This window comes from Archocentrus centrarchus, chromosome 15 (assembly GCF_007364275.1).
Source record: "Archocentrus centrarchus isolate MPI-CPG fArcCen1 chromosome 15, fArcCen1, whole genome shotgun sequence".
NCBI lineage: Eukaryota > Metazoa > Chordata > Actinopteri > Cichliformes > Cichlidae > Archocentrus > Archocentrus centrarchus.
Window position 1 is genome coordinate 22,148,021 of NC_044360.1, and position 19,313 is coordinate 22,167,333.

The following is a 19,313-nucleotide window of genomic DNA, read 5'->3' on the forward strand; positions in this document are numbered from 1 at the left end:
AAATGTCTGCTCGTCTTAAAGCACAAAGAAGGAAAGCAAACACATCCACTCGTTATTCTCCATGTCCTTAACCCGTACAGTTACCATTTCTATGTAATTGGTGCTGGTGTTGCTTCTGCTTCCATTTAATATTTTTGATACGGCGCTGCTGTCTCAGTGGAAGGAACCGGGTGCAAAGTGTCCCTCAATACAGGCAACAAATTACTGCTCCGAACATCACAGAACCCCCCCCCCCCCAGTACACCGCAGAGCTGCAGTAAAGGCAAAACAATTTGTCCAACATGAATAAGCTCCCTGGAGACTGTCTTAAGTGTTAAATGACCTGGGTGAACCCAATACTAATCCAAGGCTGGGAGTTATTCAGGCTTGGATGGCTAACACTTATACCCTCTGTGCAGTCGTTTGAAGACTGTTTATGCAAATTCAAGGTGATCTGATTTTTTTTCATGGCTTAGTTTACTGTCTCTCTCAGCCCCCTGGAGACTCCTGCAGTCACTTCTTCTGTTCCTCTAGCTCCTCGCCTAACCAGACACATCAGTGGCAGTGGGGTGGGTATGAATAAAGTGTAATAAAGGTGCTTCACATGTAATTAAGCTACAGTTGAAAAACCTTCTGAGATTTATTGGCCTTTTTAAAAAAAAACAAAAAAAACAAACAAACAAACAAACAAAATCAAACAACTGGAGTGTCAGAAATGCTGCAGGATGTTGACAAAACACCAAACAAGCCTGGCTACTTTTGTTATGCACGTTCTCTGAATATGTGTTTTAGTATCCACACAGAAAGTGCTGACACGTTTGTGCAAAGAGAAATCAATCTGCAGACTTGAGGCTGTAAGAAAATATCTAGAATACAGTTTTTTTTTTTTCTTCTTCTTTTGGGTCCTGGTTAGAGCTGGGAATGTAGTGCATTGTGTGCTGAGTACTATTATTAATACAGTAGGGGGCACCAGTGAGCCATGCTGCTCATTAGATTTGACTTGCTGCCTTTCTCCTCTCCCTCTCTCTTCTCATAAACATGATTGTGGTCTGCCCTCCAGACATCTGCTTGGTTGTAAAGGGAACAAATAAATAAAAACAAAGGCCTATGAATGACGCTCCAAGAATTTATGTTCCATGCAAACATATATTCTGTTTCAATATTTTAATCCTTATTGGAACATTTATTGTTTGTGTCAGCGTTTATGTTTAAGTGCATCTGCGTTGTGTTATGTCTTTGTAAAATGAAAGGAGGACATGGCGTGCAAGGAAGGAAGAGGACTCAGGAGAGTAGGAGTGGAGAGAAGGTATAGCATGACAGCCAGTCACTGTACAATACAGAGAACAGATCATTAATTAATGCTGCCGAGAGTGTGAAGTGAATCGATTCACCCCCCCTGAGCAGGACATGCACTAGTACCCTTGTCTACCAGTCATGGTGGGTAGTAGGTTGGCGGTGGCAGGGGAATCGACACTATCCCTGTCAGTTCACCTCTGTTTTAATCACTTCTAATTGTTTTCAGTGGCACGCAGTAAATATCCGGCAGGAAGAATGCAAAACATTCATACCCCCTGGTTCTTCTCATCAGGTCCCTTTCTTTCATGGTTTTTTTTTTTTTTTTTGGTCCTATTCATTTACTCCCTCAGTGAGTGCCGGATGCCTTGATTAAAGTAGTTGTTTCATAAGTGTGTTGTTTTTGTTATGCTTCTGTTTTTGTGTGTTCACTGAGCCTGTGTTATCAGTTCACATGGAGAGAGTGTGTGTGTGTGTGTGTGTGTGTGTGTGTGTGTGTGCACGCTCCTGTCAGGGGGTGACAGCTGGCTCTTTCTGCCCCCGTCACAAAGAGGCTGTAACGACTGGAGTGTGACCAGCCTCTCACCCCCCCTGCCCGCTTCACACCCACCCCCTCCACCACCCCAACGGCCCGGCCTGCCCTGCTACTTTGTTTGCGGCCCTCTCTCTCTTTAGATCCGCACTGCATATGGGTCTGGTCAGCCATGGAAACCTGCTCAGCCCAATTAGAAGCAGCCGCCAGCTGGGCTTCCCCTCCATTCTTCCATCCCTCCTCTCTGGCCCTGCCACGTCCCTCTCTGTTCCTCTCCAGTGGCTTCACGCTCCAGCATCCCACAATCAGAGCCTTTCTCATGCCCGTAATCATGCTAAGCTGATGGGCACACTGTCCCTGGCTCGTGGATGGAAGCAGCGATTTGTGACACATCTCCTCTCTGCGGACACCATGCACGCACATCCTCACCATTTCATTTGCACATACCAAGACAGGCAGATGCACACATGCACGCTGTGGCAAGGGGTCCACAGTCTCCCCTAGCAGATGCTGTGTTTTGTCTCTGGCCTTACCAGCTGTTTGGAACACATGGATGTGGAAAATAAAGGAATGGTATTGAATCCATATCTCTGTGGCTCAACTTTTGTGAGGATTGCTCTGCTTAACTCGCTGGCTTCTGGACAAGGTTGCTGGAAGAATTAGGCTTCAGTGTTTGGAGCAATCAGTTCTCAGTAGTAACTGTGGAATAAAGATTCTCACTTTTTCAGTACAGATTTATCATATTATTTAAACAGTTCTGCATTCTGGATTTAAATTCACTCACTTAGCATTTATTATTGCAGAATCTGAAGTCATTTTAAATTTGAGAGCTTCTTCCCACGAGAGAGAGAGGGGATTGAATGATGTTTCCTTCCTCTAATGGTTTTTTGGGTTGATTTCAGCCTCCTCATATGCGGTTCAGAGACTCGCAGGAACTTATTTTATGCAAAACAGAGAAACACTAACACATGAAAAAGAGCTTTCATGCTGATAAATTTAATGTCAGCCCCTGCTCTGGATGTTTTGACTATATTATTACCCCTGTCACAAAACTGAGGTATTGTCTGGGCATCCGACAGATAAATAGGCTTCGTCTGTGGCAGATAGTCTGAAGGTAAATCAATTGTATATGAAATTATAAAACATATAACTGGTAATGTCAGAAAGAAAGGTCAAACAAATGACATAAACAGACGCAGCTATTATTTTCCCTATTCTTTTTATAACTCTAGAAAAGTAGTGCCTTATTATTTTGTAAAGGTTGCTTTTCAAAATTGTTTCAGTTTTCTGTCTTAGCCATTTCTTTGCTGTCTTCCCTCATATTTCACTTTGTGGTCATCAATCACTGATACAGGCCTGATTGCACATGAAGTGGCTGGAACCCATTTTGAGGTGTGACAGGGGCCTATTTTGCACTGGTGGCAGTGATGGCTGTGTGTCAGAGCTCGTGACAGGATGCTCCCCGCCCCGTCTCCTGAGGTTTGAGAGTTTGAGGGGCCACCGGCCCCTTTTGTCCTCCTTTTGTAGATGGTCTCCGACACGGCTTGTTTTAGACAGAGGCAAAGGCAGTAATTGATTTCTCTCCCGTCTCTGATTTTGCCTGTGGCTCTCGGGCGCTGGCTGCATCTCTCCTCTGAGAAACAGATGAATAAAAAGACAGAGCGTGAAGTTTATAGCCAGCAGTCACAGCACTGACAGATGGTCAAACCTCACGTTATCAGGACCTGATAGAAGTCCCGGAATGTGGTGGTTAGCTTCTGAATTGGCTTCTGAAAGGATCGGTCATATATATTAGAGCAGAGAGTATTGAGCCGTGAAGAGCCAGAGAGATGGGAGATATTGAGGTGCACAGATGCTGAAGGTGAAAGAGGCCTAAGCTTATATCTGACAGACTACATTAATAGATTGGTGAACTGATACATGTACAATGAAATGGTGCGATGAATAAACTGATTCAGGCCCAGAATTTTAATTTTCATTCCTTTTGCCGCAGCCTGTGGGGAAAAAGGGACTGCAGTGTTGGGACGTGTTTGAGATTCGTTCAAGTAAACTCTCAGAAATTATTTTAAATCTGCTGTGAACGGGCAGAATTAACGTGTGTTGGCTGTCCAATCTAATAATCATAAGCTCAACAAAAGTAGATTCAACTGTTTTCCCGAGTCTCCATAATACTAAAAAAATCAGCAGAGCATTCATCATAATTGTGACCTTGTGTCTTCCTGTCAACAAGACTGACTTAATCAATTGCAAAAGTTGTCAGCTGTGGCAGGAGGCGTTTAGCCTGGTGACAAGAGAGATGGGTTGCATGGACTGTCTGCAGACACTGTAGCCTCCCTCCATTAATGTCATTGTCACATCTCCACACAGACAGACCCAAACTTTGTTAGGCAAGTTTGTCTAATCCCCGTTCTTTCATTTCTAAATAATAAATGAGCCAATTAACACTGAATGAGAAAATCTCCCCGTATTTTGCAGTCTGAGGTGTTTTGTGAGTTGCATCTAGCAGAGACACTGTAGCGTTCTGTGACAGAAAAGCCTGAAAGGAGGCATTTGGTGTCATTTTAATCAGCTCGCTTGAATTGTTAGCACCTCTCCAGGAGGCTCGACAATTTGACAATGATGCTAAATGAATCACATTTATTAATCGAGTTTAATGCTATGCATCATCAAAATAAATCAACACCAGTGTTAAGCTCTCTGAATTGTTTTCCCATTACTGTCGTAGTAAACAAATGAAAATTCTCAGTTTTAATGAAATGTGAAGAATATATTTTGAGTTATTCAGCTTAATGAGAATGAAGCGTTAAAGAGGACGAAGACGACGGTACTTAAAAACGAAGAGGACGCTGACAAATGTCCTTACTTGTTGTGCTTTACCCTCCACCCTCCCCGCAGTAGCTTGGGAAGATGACTGCTAGCACGTCTGTAACCATCCACACTTCACTGCTGAATGACTCGTTGCGAAATGGCACATTTAAATTGCATGCTGTGCTGGAGTGATTTTTCTGCCTACCTTGATGCCTATTTTGTTATGGAAATTCATGATACATTAACATAACCAGCAGGAGTTGGGAACAGAAAATAATGAATCCTAGTGGGAAGGAACAGCGGCCTCCACCCTTATCTGTGAATTAATAAACACCCATACAGTGTGCACCTTAGGGTCACACCGTGTACACACAAATACAACAGTAGATAGCTGTTTCTTACTGTTAACTTTGCTCAGAGAGAAATGAATGCAATGGCAGCCATGTAATAGGGAAAGGTGGCTTACAGGTGGTGGGTTCAGAAAGGAGCATGTCACCTCAACCACCTAATGGTCTGATATTTCTAATTTGCCTTTCACGGTGAAGCGGCTCCTAGTTTAAAGTTAAATCCACCAGCCCCTACTGTACTATTACCAGCACCAGTTGGAGGTGTCATAACCACACTGCTACTCACCTGTGAAGTGTGAAATGGTTGTGGTGCACCATTACAGCCCTGCATTTTTTTTTGTGATCATATGCAGTATAAAAGTTTATTATTACATCAGCCTCTCATAACTTGACCCTTTCGCACATTTTCTCTGCAAATGGAGCCGAGGTAAATTGGACACGATGACTATAGCGGCCCATTCACCTTTTCTCTGTTCATTTCCTGAACTGCGTTCACCTGATTCTGAATGCATGCACGGCCTTACTTACGACAGGCTGTTGCTACGGCAACAGTTCTCGGAGGCACCGGAGAACCCCAAAAGGTTCCATCAGCAGTGACAGGCGAGATGCTGAAAATGCTCGAGCAATCAAGCTTATCCGCTTCCCAATGAGATGTAATCTCAAATTAAGTAAACGCAGTTCCTCACAGCACTGTCAACAATCACCTGTGACAGCAGCAACAAAAAGAGGCTGGATCAGTGTTAAATTTCAGACTCATTTGTCAGCGTAAGTTTGTGGCAACTTTTTTGGCACCGTGAGTGCTGACAATGGCCAACATGATGCCTGGAGTGGTTAGGTTAATCACACGGGCGGAGGACTCTGCCAGCATTCGAATAGCTCTTAAGACGGTGACTCATTTTGTTGATTAGTGTTGTGATTTCCAGAGAATCTGTAATATTAACACACTTATAGTTAAAATGGCAGTCCTGGCTACAATCTTTGAGACCAACTAATTCAGCACAATCACTCCTCTGGGAGTTGTGCATCGCAGGGTTTTCAGGAGAATTATTAAGACAGATGCAGGCAAATAAACAGAAATAAAAAATAATCAAGATTCATTTTAATACAGGGTGGGTTATAATACTACTCAGTTTGATTTGTCTAACTGGGGAGGCTGTAATAAAGCCCAGTGGTGAATTACCAGTGGATTTTGTCACTACAGCACCAGTATTTTTATTTATTCAGATAAAATGCCTACAGGACATTTCTGTTCATTTCTCAGGAAGGAAACTCTGATTCCTCCTCGGGTTTAGATTTGAGAACGTTAGCGCAAACAGCACAGTTTAATGGCCAGAGATATCAGAAACTACTGCTTTATACTGTGATGCCCTGATAGCAGATAATACCGATAGTAAATGCACCAGCATTGCTCAGGTGCGTCACATTAAAGTTAGCTGAATTCAGCCTTTAAGTACACAGAGACCAGTGAAAGAGTAAAATCTGAAATGTGAGATAACTTTGCCCACAAGAAGCAAAAAAAATCAATTTTACCTGATTTAAATTTGAATGCTGCACCAGCTGTTTGCTTCACTCCCTGCAGGCTTTGCCACAGAGCCAAACCTGTTCATAGAGCAAACATCTACATTTATGTCACATTGACCCCAATTATATGTTGATAATCATAATGGGTCTGCATCTCTGGCTATGATCAAAAGATCAACAAGCAGCCATGTCCAGGCTAATAAGTTGGTGCATTGGGTTAGCAGGACTCATTGTTTTTTTCAACTTTCATGAAATTGTGCACACAGTGGGAAATACTGTAACATCCGTAACAGGCCTGAAGTGTGGCACAAATCAGAGTGCAGTCAGGTGTTTTTTTTTTTTTTCCTTGAAATTGGTGGAGAACATGTTCAGCTGTACCTCATTGAGAATAAAATTACATATTTTCATGGTGGATCTGCGGCGAGTGCTTCTTAGCATGGTGGCTCAGTGGTTAGTTCTGTTATGTCACAGCAAGACGGTCCAGGGTTCAAACTTGTGCAGGTTTTATCTGGGTGCTCTGTTTTTTCTGGGAAAATCATGCTAGTTTTATTTTGGCCCAGGATTCTCCTGCAAAAAACATTCTCAATCTCAAGATTTGCACTTTTTGGTTAAATAAAGGTTTTTGAAGAACCTCGGGCTGTTCTTGTACCACTGCAGTTGCTGATGACTGAGTGAGTGTGAGAAGTGGAGTTTCTGCTGCCCTTTGTCTGACATAAGCACACACATTTCAGAGTGCACCATGCAGAGACGAGCAGTTTGGAAATGTGCAAGTTCAGGCATTAGCCAGATAATGTGGTGCCAAGTGGTTTAGCACAGGAGTGCAAATAGTGTGTGTATATATATATATATATATAATTTAATGATTTAAATACTAAATACTTAGTAATTTGTTTACAAGTGGTAACTGCAAGTGATAGAGAGCCAGAAAGCACTGCAAACACTGGTGGAAATGCACAAATTTTACATTTGAAATGTAAGCTAGACAGATCATGTGGATCCTGTTGAAGCAGCATTTCCTGGCTCAGCATTTGCACTGTTTCCTCCTCTGATTAACCAATCACATAGATGTATAATTTATTATGTATTTAACTGTTTGCACATGTAAGTGACATCTGACTTTGTGTAAAAAAAAAAAAAAAAAAAATACTGCTAAGTTAAAAATACAGCTTTAAATTGAACCCCAGCTTACCTAATGTTTTCTTAATGTATCTTTTTTTAGTCGCTGTGTATTTTAGTCCATTCATGTTAGATGGCTGAAGTGAAAAGTAGCAGAGCTCCAGGAAAAAACCCCGGCCTCTTCTCTGCCTGTCTCGCAATTTGTCAATCTTTCCACGCATTGATGATTCATTCCCACACTTCATGGAAACTCAAGTTCCAGGTGGCACTTATTGTTGTAATGAGTTTGAACATCAGCATAACCAAACAGCTCAAAAAGTTAGAGCTTAATAAGGCTAATGCATTTATTAATGTCCAGTGTAATTACTGAGGATTTTAGAGCTGCTGCTTTTCATTTTCTTTCATTAGGCTTTCAGGGTGTTATTCTCCAGTTAAAAAAAAACAACATGGGAAAAAAAAATATATAATTACTTCTGAAATAAATTTGTTAAAAAGGGGAGCAGCATTTTTTTTTTCATTCCCTTCCTAATAGCACTTAGTTGATTAGTGCTTTATAAGAAATATTATGATTTAAATTCCTTGTTTCAGCGTGTCTCTCTTGAAAAGGGCATTTTGCACTCAAACAAGCTGCATGCACTTATTTAGATGTATTCCAAATGCAGGGTTGGTTCTCAATGTACAGTAAAAGCTTTGACCTATAGCATAATGACGACAATTCACAGCTAACGATGCCAATTTAACCAACGCTTATCAGCAGACGCTGCTGATGGGTGTCCAGTTAAATACAAGGCTTTGTGTTAGTCCTGACAGCTTTTTACCGATCTTAGCGGTAAACAGTGCAAGCCATAAAGCTGCAAAACAAGTTAAATGCTGCACAGCCATGACACACACACATTAGTTTCACAGCCCACTTATTTTATACTGAACCAAGAAATGTTTTGAAAACGTCAGTGAAATGAAATCAGGTGTGAATACCACCCTTGTGAATTATAAACCATTAGAGAAACGCTCTGCCCAGCCCTACTGTAATTTACTGCTCAGTGAAGAGCAGAAAAAAAACCACACAGTTCCAGTTTAAAATGTGCCTGATGAGGGTTTTCTTTGATGTAACGTGACCACCATAGTGATATAATAAACAGGCAGCAGGACAGATGAAAGTTACTAAACAGTAATATCATAAAAAATTTAAGTGATCTTTTTTTTTTGTCAATATTGTGTCCAAATTTCATTGCAGTGTTTCCCAGTGGTGAAATTACCTGTACTGGTGTTGTGTGTGTGTGCGTGTGTGTGTGTGTGTGTGTGTGTGTGTGTGTGTGTGTATATGCAGGAATGCACTTTGAATCAGGTGACCTGGGGATCTGCTGTGTTACTATTCTATTTTATATGGCCCTGTGGCTATTGAATTTCAGATTTTCTTGTAGGTCCTTGTGCTCACCTTCCTTGGGTCTGCCTCTGCAGCACATGTAGCACCTGGGTGACCTCAGTTCTCCCATCCTTCTTGGGTGATCAAGCAGTCGAAAAGTGAAGGGAAGGTGATGAAGCCTAGTGACGTCTGCCTGAGCACCAGCTGCCGGACAAGCTACAGCCTCCCGTCAGACATTCACCCCTGCTATGAGGCTCGCCTCTTTGCTGTCCAAACCAGGCTGGGCCTCACTCCATAGGCTGCCTGCCAGTTCTGTGCTTAGTTACAAAGGCTTACAAAGGAGCTGCAGCGATGAGCAGACAGCTTTGTGGTGTTTTGTGCTGAGGGGCTTGGTGACGGCATCTGAGCTGAAGTGGACCCATTCAACTTTGAATTTTTCAGACACTCAATTCAGTTCAATTTTATTTATTTATATAGGGAAAAATCCCAAGCACGGTCATATGAAGGTACTTTAAATGGTAAATTAGAGTCCCTACAAAATTATAGATAGAAACCCAGTGATCTCCTAAGAGCATGCACCCGCAAGACAACGTCTGGTCATTAGCATGAGTCCTGTGGTTGCAGCCATTTCTGACCACAAAAAAAAAAAAAAAAGTGAGAGCACCTCTGTATCACTGCAAGTAATCTCACCAGAATCCACAGGGATATGCTACATGGGTTTTCCACTATCCCTCTGGTAGATAATAGCCCAGCTTCCATCCTTTTTTAGCAGACATGAGCCCATGCAGCAGTCTCCTTGGGACCAAGTTTATGTTTGCTTCACTGGATGTGTTTACATGGAGTCTAATATTAAAAAATAATCATTTTAAAAACTCAAACAGAATATAAACCCTCCACCTAGACAGGCCCTGAAATTCAGTTTCACAAGGATGATTTAAACTTTTCATAAACCTATCAGAAGAAAAAGCATGTTTTAAACATTTTTTTTCCTAACTGTTCTTTCCGCATGCGCTCCCAGCCTGGACGTAAATGCACGGCGGCGTATGCTTCTCTTCTTCTGAAAAGTGACAGCTTCCACACCAACTGGTCCTCTGAGGAGCGTTTGTTTTTAGTACAAACTCTTCAACAATTAGCAGCACCATAGTAACAGCGACTACTGTGTTTAAAAGATGATTGATTTAGCCCATATTTACAGAGCTGATCAAACACATTCCAAAGTGAGATGATCAGTGCTGAGAAAAACAAATGAATGACACATCCATTACTGCTTAGGTTGTCAGTAAACACCAGAACACTGAAAAGATTTCAGTCAGAATGGAAAAATATGGGAATATAATTGCAGCCGCTGACCTTTTGGAGCAGGGAGCAACTCGGGTGGCTGCAGGATGTAACACCATGATCACAGCCAGTGATACTGCCAAAAGTATTCACTCACACATCCAGATCATTGACTTCAGGTCTTCCAATCACTTCCATGGCCACAGGTGGTTAAACCAAGCATCTAGGCATGCAGACTGCTTCTGCAAACATTTGAGAAAGAATGGGTCGCTCTCAGGAGCTCAGTGAATTTCAGCGTGGTACCGTGATAGTGATTCAGGGTGACATCTTGTTTCTCTTGCAACAGCACCGCCCCAACCTCAAGCACTCAGGTGCTTGAAGGCCACACCAGACACTTTTCAAAATTTCAATTTGTACATTTGAGCTGCACCCCAGGTTGTTGGCCACTGCCTAAATTAAATGTTCTATCTTGTCACTTTGAAGAAGAGTATACATTTTGTTTTTATTGCTTAAACAAGATAAATACCCTGCTGTCACCTCAAAATTTAACATTCTTTAACTTGGAGGTGGGCATGTTCTCGATTTGTGCTCACGAGCAGCAAGTCTCTCAGGACTGCACCCGGCAGTCGTACTGCTTGCCTGCTCCTTGCTGAAATTTAATTGAATACTAATGGGTGTCGCTTCCCATGTGATTAACATGGAACAGAAAACAACCTTTGGCCAAAACACAAGAACCACTCATTCCAACAACTTCAAACTCGACTCTGCACTTCCTTTGGTTCCCAGCGAGACATCTGCCAAGCGTGCAGCAGGTCGGACGAACGGTTGTCGAGTAGGGCGACAAACAGCCAGACATCCTCAGAGATTCTTTCATTAGTGAGACAAGTTCCCTGTATGTTCGAGAGACAGCTGTTTGAGTCTTATCTCCACTATAACTAAAGTAATGCTGAGAATTCGCTGTATCACCTGAATGGGCATGTTATCAAGTTGATAATTAGAGCAACAACAGAAAGCGAGATAAATAGAATTAAATTATCGTTCCTCTTTGTTTTGTACTTTTGTCATGAGGGGCCATCAGCATGAGACAAACATGCTTTTTTAGCCCGACAGCAAATGTAATCTGCATAACCGTCTTATGCTGGTGGAGTTTAATCGACGTATTCTCACATGTTCAAAGCAAACCAGCAACACTGCAAGTCAATTTCCTTTCAACATTTCAGTGGCTCTCGCTGCCTTTGAAGACAGGCATCCATAATGAATGGCGTCAATTTTCATCCCAATTAGAGTGTTTATCTCGGCTTAGTTCACCTATAGTGTTGCCTTTTCCTCTTGTGAGGATGATGAATTTTCATGAAGGACAAACTCTGTACTTCAGATAAAAACAGCTTATCTAGCACTGGGATTTAAAGCTTTAAAGCTGGGTTTTTATTTTTCTCCAATTTGTTTGTGCTGTGTTAACAGCTATTGTGGCACTGGGTTGCTGTAGTGTGGAGAAAGAGAGAGTGGAAGAAGGTGGGTGGAGTTATAGAAGTGGAGAGAGAGCTTAAAGAAGGCGAGAGAACATAGTAATGCATGTTTATATAAGAAGAGGTCCTCAGAGCTTTCATTTGTAAAATGGAGCACATCACATCAGCCCACAACAGCTTAACAAGACGCTAACACCTACACATGTCAATCAGCGACACTGTAACACACATAAATGCCCTATCATGTGATTTATTTGAGTGTGGAGCAGGTACAGCGGCTGTACCTGTTGTTGCAGAGCTGTTAAACATCAAAACTCTGTAAGCAAGAAAATCCAACATTGTTTGCTATAAACTAGGACAGAAGAAGTTTTTATTTTTTATCCCAACTAGTTTGTTATTTCAGCATTGAAATATTTTGTATGCCAGGGAGCGAGTGCGCAGCAGCAAGCCTGCGCGCTGAAGCCGTTTCCCCTGACACTACCTGCTGCTCGAGTTCAGGGGACCCTCTGCTCTGACATGCAACATTTAAATGAAGACATTAAAATTTAAACAGTCTCCATTCCAGGGACAATCACTGCTGACATCTGCTTGGCATACGACAAGTTGAGGAATACAAACACTGTAGCTGCTAATGCAACATGAAACGTTTTTTATTTGCTTTTCCCAGAAAATGAGAAACCTGTTTCTTAAAGCTTGCTTTTGGTTGTGTTATCAAATAAAGTTTGTTTAAAATATGCTGTTTCCAATTTGATATTTGATTTTTCTCTGGTGGAAAAAGCACAATATTTTTTGTTTGTTTGTTTGTTAGGATGCACCTTTTGTCTATATTTGTCTGCATTTGCAGTCTTTGGATTAGAGGTCTTATGGTGTCTTGGTAGTCGTATAGTTCAGGCTCACAGTGCTGTCAAAAAGTATTTGTCCCCTTCCTGATTTTTTTTTTTCTTTTTTGCATATTTTTCACACTTTTTCACACAACACAAATTTTAATATTGGACAAAGATAACTGGATTAAATACAAAATGCAGTTATTAAATGATGATTTCATTTATTAAAAGAAAAAAGGTTTCCAAACCCACCTGGCCCTGAGCGAAAAAAGCTAATTGTCCGCTATACCTAATAACTGGCTGTGTCACCCTTAGCAGCAAGAACTGCAGTTGTGCATTTGTGATAACTGGTAATGAGTCTTTCACATCGCTGTGGAGAAATTTTGGCCCGCTAATCTTTCCAGAATTAAGGTCGTGCCAAAGCATCTCAATCTGTTTTAAAGTCCTGACTTTGACTCGGACACTCCAAAACCTTCATTCTGGAGTGGCCATTGTCCTGCTACATAACCCAAGTGAGCTTCAGGGCACGAACTGATGGCCAGACATTCTCCATCAGGATTTTCTGGTAGAGAGCAGAGTTCATGGATCCATCAGTTACAGCAAGTCGTCCTGAAGCAGCAAAGCAGCCTCAGACCATCACACTACCACCACCATGCTTGACAGTTAGTACGAAGTTCTTTTTATGAAATGCTGTTAGTTTTACAGCAGATGCAACGGGACTCAAACCCTCCAAAAAGTTCAACTTTTGTCTCGTCACTCCACAGAATATTTTCTTGGGGATCATAAAGATATTTTTTGGAAAATTTTGGTTTGCTGGAATAGATCTCTCAGCCTGCTTCATGTTGTCAGACAGGTTTTATTAATGTGAATTTTTGATTCAGCAGGTCTGGCAGTGGTTAGTGAAATTAAACTCAGCTTTCCAAAAAATGTGGTTAAGAACAGTTAATTCATTATTTAACAAGGGGACAATCCTTTTTCACACGGGGGGGGGCAGGTAGGTTTGGATAGATTTTCCCTTAATAAATGAAATCATGTAAAAACTGCATTTTGTATTTCCTCAGTTTGTCTACTATTAAAATTTGTCTGAAACATGTACGCGTGACAAATATGCAAATCATGAATAATATAAATAAGTTTTCACAGCACCGTATGTGACCACAACTTTTTAAGTTTAAATCCATGTTTCAGTCTCATCGATATGGCACAAGCTGCTAAATAAACATTTATTGTATTGCAAAGAGGTGGGCTTCTACATTAACACAAGAATACCAGCTCTAACAACACCCATCTGCACACTCATCCTTCACTTTGATTGCATCTTGCAGAATAACACAATCGTAGACCTGCCAATGTGGTAGCTCAGCACAGCAGGTTTCTCCAGCATGCACACAATGCAGACAAAGTGAAAACGATACCAACCATCCTGTAAAATCACGAGGTGTGGAGCTATCTTACCTGACTTGTGTAGCCCCGATTGTCATCTCTGTATTGCTCAGAAAATATGTGCATACATGACTAGCCACCAGTGTCGAGCTAATGGCAAAGACTGTAATGTTCTTTGACTAAGAGAGCAGCTATTTTTATAAAGTACAGTTCATGTTTTTCCGTCTTGCTCTCTTAAGGTTTTTCTCACCTGCAGTAAGGCTCTTTGCAGCAGCCGTTGTTGTCGCCACTCCTCCAAATTTTGTGTCTTGCCATATTTTCCTTCTGTTTCACGTTTGGGTTACAGTTACAGTTTAAAGCAAAGCAAATGTCTCTTGATGAGTCATGAAACATGCAAGGATTTGTTTCCTTATGGGAAGTTGGTGGTTGCGTAGTAAAGCAGTTGTAATTATACCTTACCTACCAAGCTTATTGTCACAGTATTAATAATAGATGTTCTCCTTTGTAGATATGAAAAGTTAAAAAAAGTGTTCATTTTTTTTAAAGTTTTGACTTGTCACTGGGTATTATTCAGTTTTATTTTGGTCTTGTTTGTTGAATGATGAGACAAACTTAGTGGAAAGTGTTGCAGACTTGCTTTTTTTTGTAACAGCTGTTGAGTGTGGCTCGGTATTTTTTCACCTTTTATGTCTGTATCGCCCTTTTTACAGAGAGACTCTGCTTTAATGGTATTCAGATAACACCTTTGCTTATTTACGCTCAACCACAAAAAGCTGCCATTATGCCTCTTTGCTTGTGATTTTATATAGAAAGCTGGCATTATGGAATCAGAAAGGTGTCTACGGAGGTGAAACTTTTTCATCATTCACTCCTTTAGATTTTGTTAAGGCACAAAGTTGCGCGTTGTTAAGTGGCGTGGCCACTTTAAGTGGCAATTAGGTGCTGACTCCAGGCTTCACCTCAGCTAATTCAAGTTAATGAACTGTACTGACTCTTTGTGATGTTGGTGCCTTTTTGAAGAATCTGTCCAATAATATGGTTTACTATGTCATTATTTGCACAGGTTGCCTGTGCTCTAATTTTGCTAACTGATTTATTAGTGTGTTAATTAGCACTGATTAGCAGGTATCCGTGTCTGTGTTATGCACCTTGCTATAGTGTAACTTTGTTTCTTCTTCTCTTCTCTGTAACAAGATGGAGACAACCCTCTGGAAAGCATCTGATTGGCAGTGGCTTCATTCAATTCAATAAAAAGTTTTATATTAATAAAAGGATGGAATTCACTGTTGACACAAGAAATCAGTCAAATGGGATTTAAAAAAACTTTAAAACATCTAGGAATTGCTAATATGAATTTGAGTTGTGTGTATGCTTTAGTAATGATATTTAATTTAAATGTTGCTTACAATGTGTCAGTGTGTTGTAAGGAGCTTTTTTTGTTGTTTGTGGGTGTGCTTTGTTGAGTATGTTGTTATAATCTGTGTTTTGACAATTTTGTGTTAAGTGTGTAGTAGAGATTGAAATGAAGGTGGTCTGATCCATGCGTAATGAGTATTAAGGTTTAGTATTGTGTACTTCATATAGTGAATAATTGTTTATATTTATGGTGTTTTTTGTTGCAAATAAGAAGCTCTTTCATAGATAAGTTTGGCTCTGGAGCCGCTGAGGCTGTGGTAACAAGCTCCTTGTGAGGTCCCAGCTGTTTCTGAGGGTGGGAGGGCTCTGGGGTTAGAGGTTCTGCCAGATATCTTGTCTCGTTTGATACGAGGGAGAGCCTGAGGGCCAGAGAGTGAGTATGCAAGAGATCAAAGGACAGACTAATTGTTTCTGACTGCCCAAAGACACACGACTGATTGCTCTGTTACAGTTGTTGAACTGAGGGGAAATTGACTGTACTGGCTGCTATTACAATAAAATAAAACATAAGCTGCCGTCATGAAAGTAAAAACAACACACAGAACAAGGCACATTAAAAGCTGACCCATTACTTCCACCTTAAACTTTATTAGTTGTTTTTTTTTTTGTTATAATTTAGCAAAGCAAACATCAAAGTATGAAGGCATCATTTCATAGAACTGTAATTTGTCTGATCTTTAGTATGGCACCACTGAAAATAATTAATGAATCATACCAGCATTTGAAAGAAATTAAAACCCTTTTTAAAAACAAACTCAGGAAAATAAAACAGGTGTTAGCCATTACATGTACTTAAAAATACAAATCATCTGCAAGCAATGCACAACCAAGAACTCATCCGTCTCCTCCTCAGGTCTGTGATTGTGATTTTGTAATTTGATATGAAATAAGGCAGATTCATTCGATACAATTATAGACAATCTGGTAAGAAGACAAGCGAAAGCGATCGTAATTCTCGTTTATGTTGGTGAAGTTCAAAGCAATTTTCTGGCATGCACTGGAAATGGCAAAGAAAAAGGAAGTGGGGGAGGGAGAGAGGGGGGGGAAAGACTCAATCGATTTGTTGAAAAGACACTCACATCCTCGTTTATGTGCATGGGCGTTAATGAACAATTTCCTGGTAAAACTAATAAAGCTGCAGTCACGGCAGCAGCGGAGATGAGACTCGATTAGTGACGTGCAGATGAAAGGACTGGCAGCGGCACATCGCCTTACAGACCGCGGTGCGAATCGAGGCATTGGCCGATCTGACTAAAGAATGGAACTCGAGCTGCGGCGGTGCGTGTGGGGAGACATGGCAGGTGCCAGTGTGTTGCACTCCAAAGAAGCTTACAAATGCAGGGTGTTGTCCCACTACTGAGTGCCATCGTGACTGTATTGGCGGTGTCTGAGTTGTAAAAACTAAAGGATGGTTGATGGTTTTAGCATCACCCAGCCAGGAGTGTCAACATGTAGGAGCTGTGGCTGTTGTCCTCTGACAGCATCACCATGCTCTCACAGTGGGTTTATCAAATAACAAGACTTGAACCTGGTTTATCTCATTGCACCCTTCGGGCAAAATGATGTATGACTAACACACAGTGAGGTATGGCTCATCTTTTCTGGTTGATATGTTCAAGTCCTATAAGTAAGGTTTTGTACATACATATACATATAGTACATACATACTTCAGGGATGAATAGTTTAACAAAGAGAGGGGAGGCTAAGTAAAGTTGGGAATGTGAGCATCTTGTGAGTAACTGGTTTTCCTGGGCCAGTGTCAGAGCCCATACTGACATGGGCCAGGCTGACACCAGTGTGGCCTTCGCACAGTTTGCTGGCTGTCAGATGAGGTCGATTGTCTTCCCCTCAGCTGGTCATTCTTTCTTCTCAACAGCGCCTGGATGGAGACAAATGCGAGACATTCCCTCACATTTACAGCACAACACTGTGTTTTCAAGTTCTCGTGCTATTAATTTTCAGAAGATTTCCCGCAGTGGATTGAATTAGATTGTATACATAAATAAATGTCAAAAAAAAAAAAAAAACTAAAATAAAAGCACCAATGTGAGGGATGACACATACTTTATAACAACTCAAAGATTTGTCAAAATCTGCTCAAAAAATTGTGTGCGACAGAGAGAGACATTGAGGCTGATCCATTTCCTCTGTTCCCATTTCACTGCAAATGACAGGATTTTTTTTAAAGATAAAACAGCCCATCAACTTTGCTCTAATAATGTCATACGTTAGTTTTCATATTGTACTCTGGCTAATTTTAACAGCACACTATGAACTAACCATCTCCCTCATACACAATCCCACCCTGATGCACACGGTTGTTCGGCAACAGGCTTTTTTTTTTTTTTCTGGCTGCTTTGTCTGGCATTGTTTAAGCTCTCTCCTTTCTACACCAACCCGCTTACCTCTGCCAAGTTATTTCATATGCTGCTTCCCTGTCCTATTTATTCAACCCCCAACAATCTGTTCGTAGCAGTTGCTTAATGAATTTTTTTCTACCTGGAAACTATACGATGCCCAAACCTGAATCCCTTTTCTTTTTTGGGCTCAACACAGAGAACATGAACTGTGTTCATAGAAATTCAGAACACTCTCCCTAGACTCAAATTATATGCTGTCTTATTAGCCTAAATCTCAATGAAGATCTGAGGATAACAACAGTGCAGTATCCTTATCAGATATGATTTATTGGTATGATTATTACCCCTACAGTCTGTTTTGGCTGCATGTTAAAACAATATGCTATGCACACTTGATTTATTAAATGTCCAATAGTTGAGGGTGCAGGTAATTCATCATACTCAATCTCCAAAGACGTGCCGACACGCATGCACCAAAATATCAGGGTTATAGTTGCAGACCTGAAATGGGTACAGAGGATTTACAAATGCATTTGGCCCTGAAGGAGCACGTACAAACTGCCTGCCGCCTGCCCCAACAGAGAGAAGGAGATGGAGACAGACGGGGGAGGGGACAAAAAAAAAAAATGGAGACAAGGAGGTTGAAGCCGGGTAACACTTGGCTGCGTGCAGCGGAGTATTCTCGAAAAGAAGTGAATTTTAATTCAGCAGCTGTGGCCACTAATAAGAATCCACTTATAGAGATGTGTGTGGCACAAGTGTACGCCAGTAAGCGGGTGTGAGTGCTTCTTTCATGCTTTTACCTTTGGACTGAGTTGGAGTTGAATCAGGTTGCTCTGAGCCCTCGACAGGATCGCTTGTATCTCCTTGATGAGAGTAAAAGAAAGGAGAGGGAAAGAGGGGGAAAATATTACAAGAGGCCAAAATTAAGCAGCCTGTCCCCCTTTTCTGTGCCAAAAAGCATCAGTATATCTAAACAACTTCTGCCTTGCCAAGCTTGTGAATCAAATTGGTTGGTTTGTAGTTACAGTGTAGCTAAGAGAAACTGTTTAAGATCAGGATCGAAGCTTATGCGAACATCTTATAATTATTTTTTTATATGTGAATTCTTTTCAAAACTGACTTCTGATGCTGACTGCAGCTTCCTAGCTCTAAAATTTGCATGCATGTGTTATATAATCAAAGGCTAATGTGTACTGTGATATGAAGAAAGGCAAGGAAATAGAGGGAAGGATGTGGCTGTCAGACAGTCAGCAGGAGTCTGTTAGGTACAACTGTGTGTTACAGTGTTTAAAGCATAATCTTTACTCACCTTCATTGCTGGTGCCAGTCTCAGTCACCTCAGTCACTGTAATATGCAGAACACGCAGATACAGACATGTTAGATATTCTAAAAGTCAATTAGTGCATGGTGTTAAATGTTTGACTAAATGCAGCCATTGTGCACCATTATTCAGCTTTTTTTTTTTCTTTCAAACTCGACTTGTCTGGCTTTTCTCAAATTGCTTTTATATTCAACCATCCTGGAACCATTCCAGGATTTTATGAGCTAAAGTTTCCATTTATCCTGATGCTTAAACTCTCATGCCTGGAATTTCAGCGCCTTCCTTAAGTGTTACACTTCAA

The 19,313-nt window shown here is 41.1% G+C and overlaps 1 protein-coding gene across 1 annotated transcript in view; it reads right to left on the minus strand.

The window, feature by feature from the left end:
- Window positions 1–15,924: 15,924 nt before the first annotated feature.
- macrod2 (mono-ADP ribosylhydrolase 2) overlaps window positions 15,925–19,313 on the minus strand; it is a 396,729-nt gene continuing 393,340 nt past the window's right edge. Inside the window, exons 16-18 of the mRNA XM_030747747.1 lie at window positions 19,000–19,035; window positions 18,491–18,553; window positions 15,925–17,206 (exon numbers count right to left, since the gene is read on the minus strand). Coding sequence (XP_030603607.1) covers window positions 17,184–17,206; window positions 18,491–18,553; window positions 19,000–19,035 — 122 coding nt within the window. The 3' untranslated portion in view covers window positions 15,925–17,183. The remainder of the gene's footprint in view (window positions 17,207–18,490; window positions 18,554–18,999; window positions 19,036–19,313) is intronic.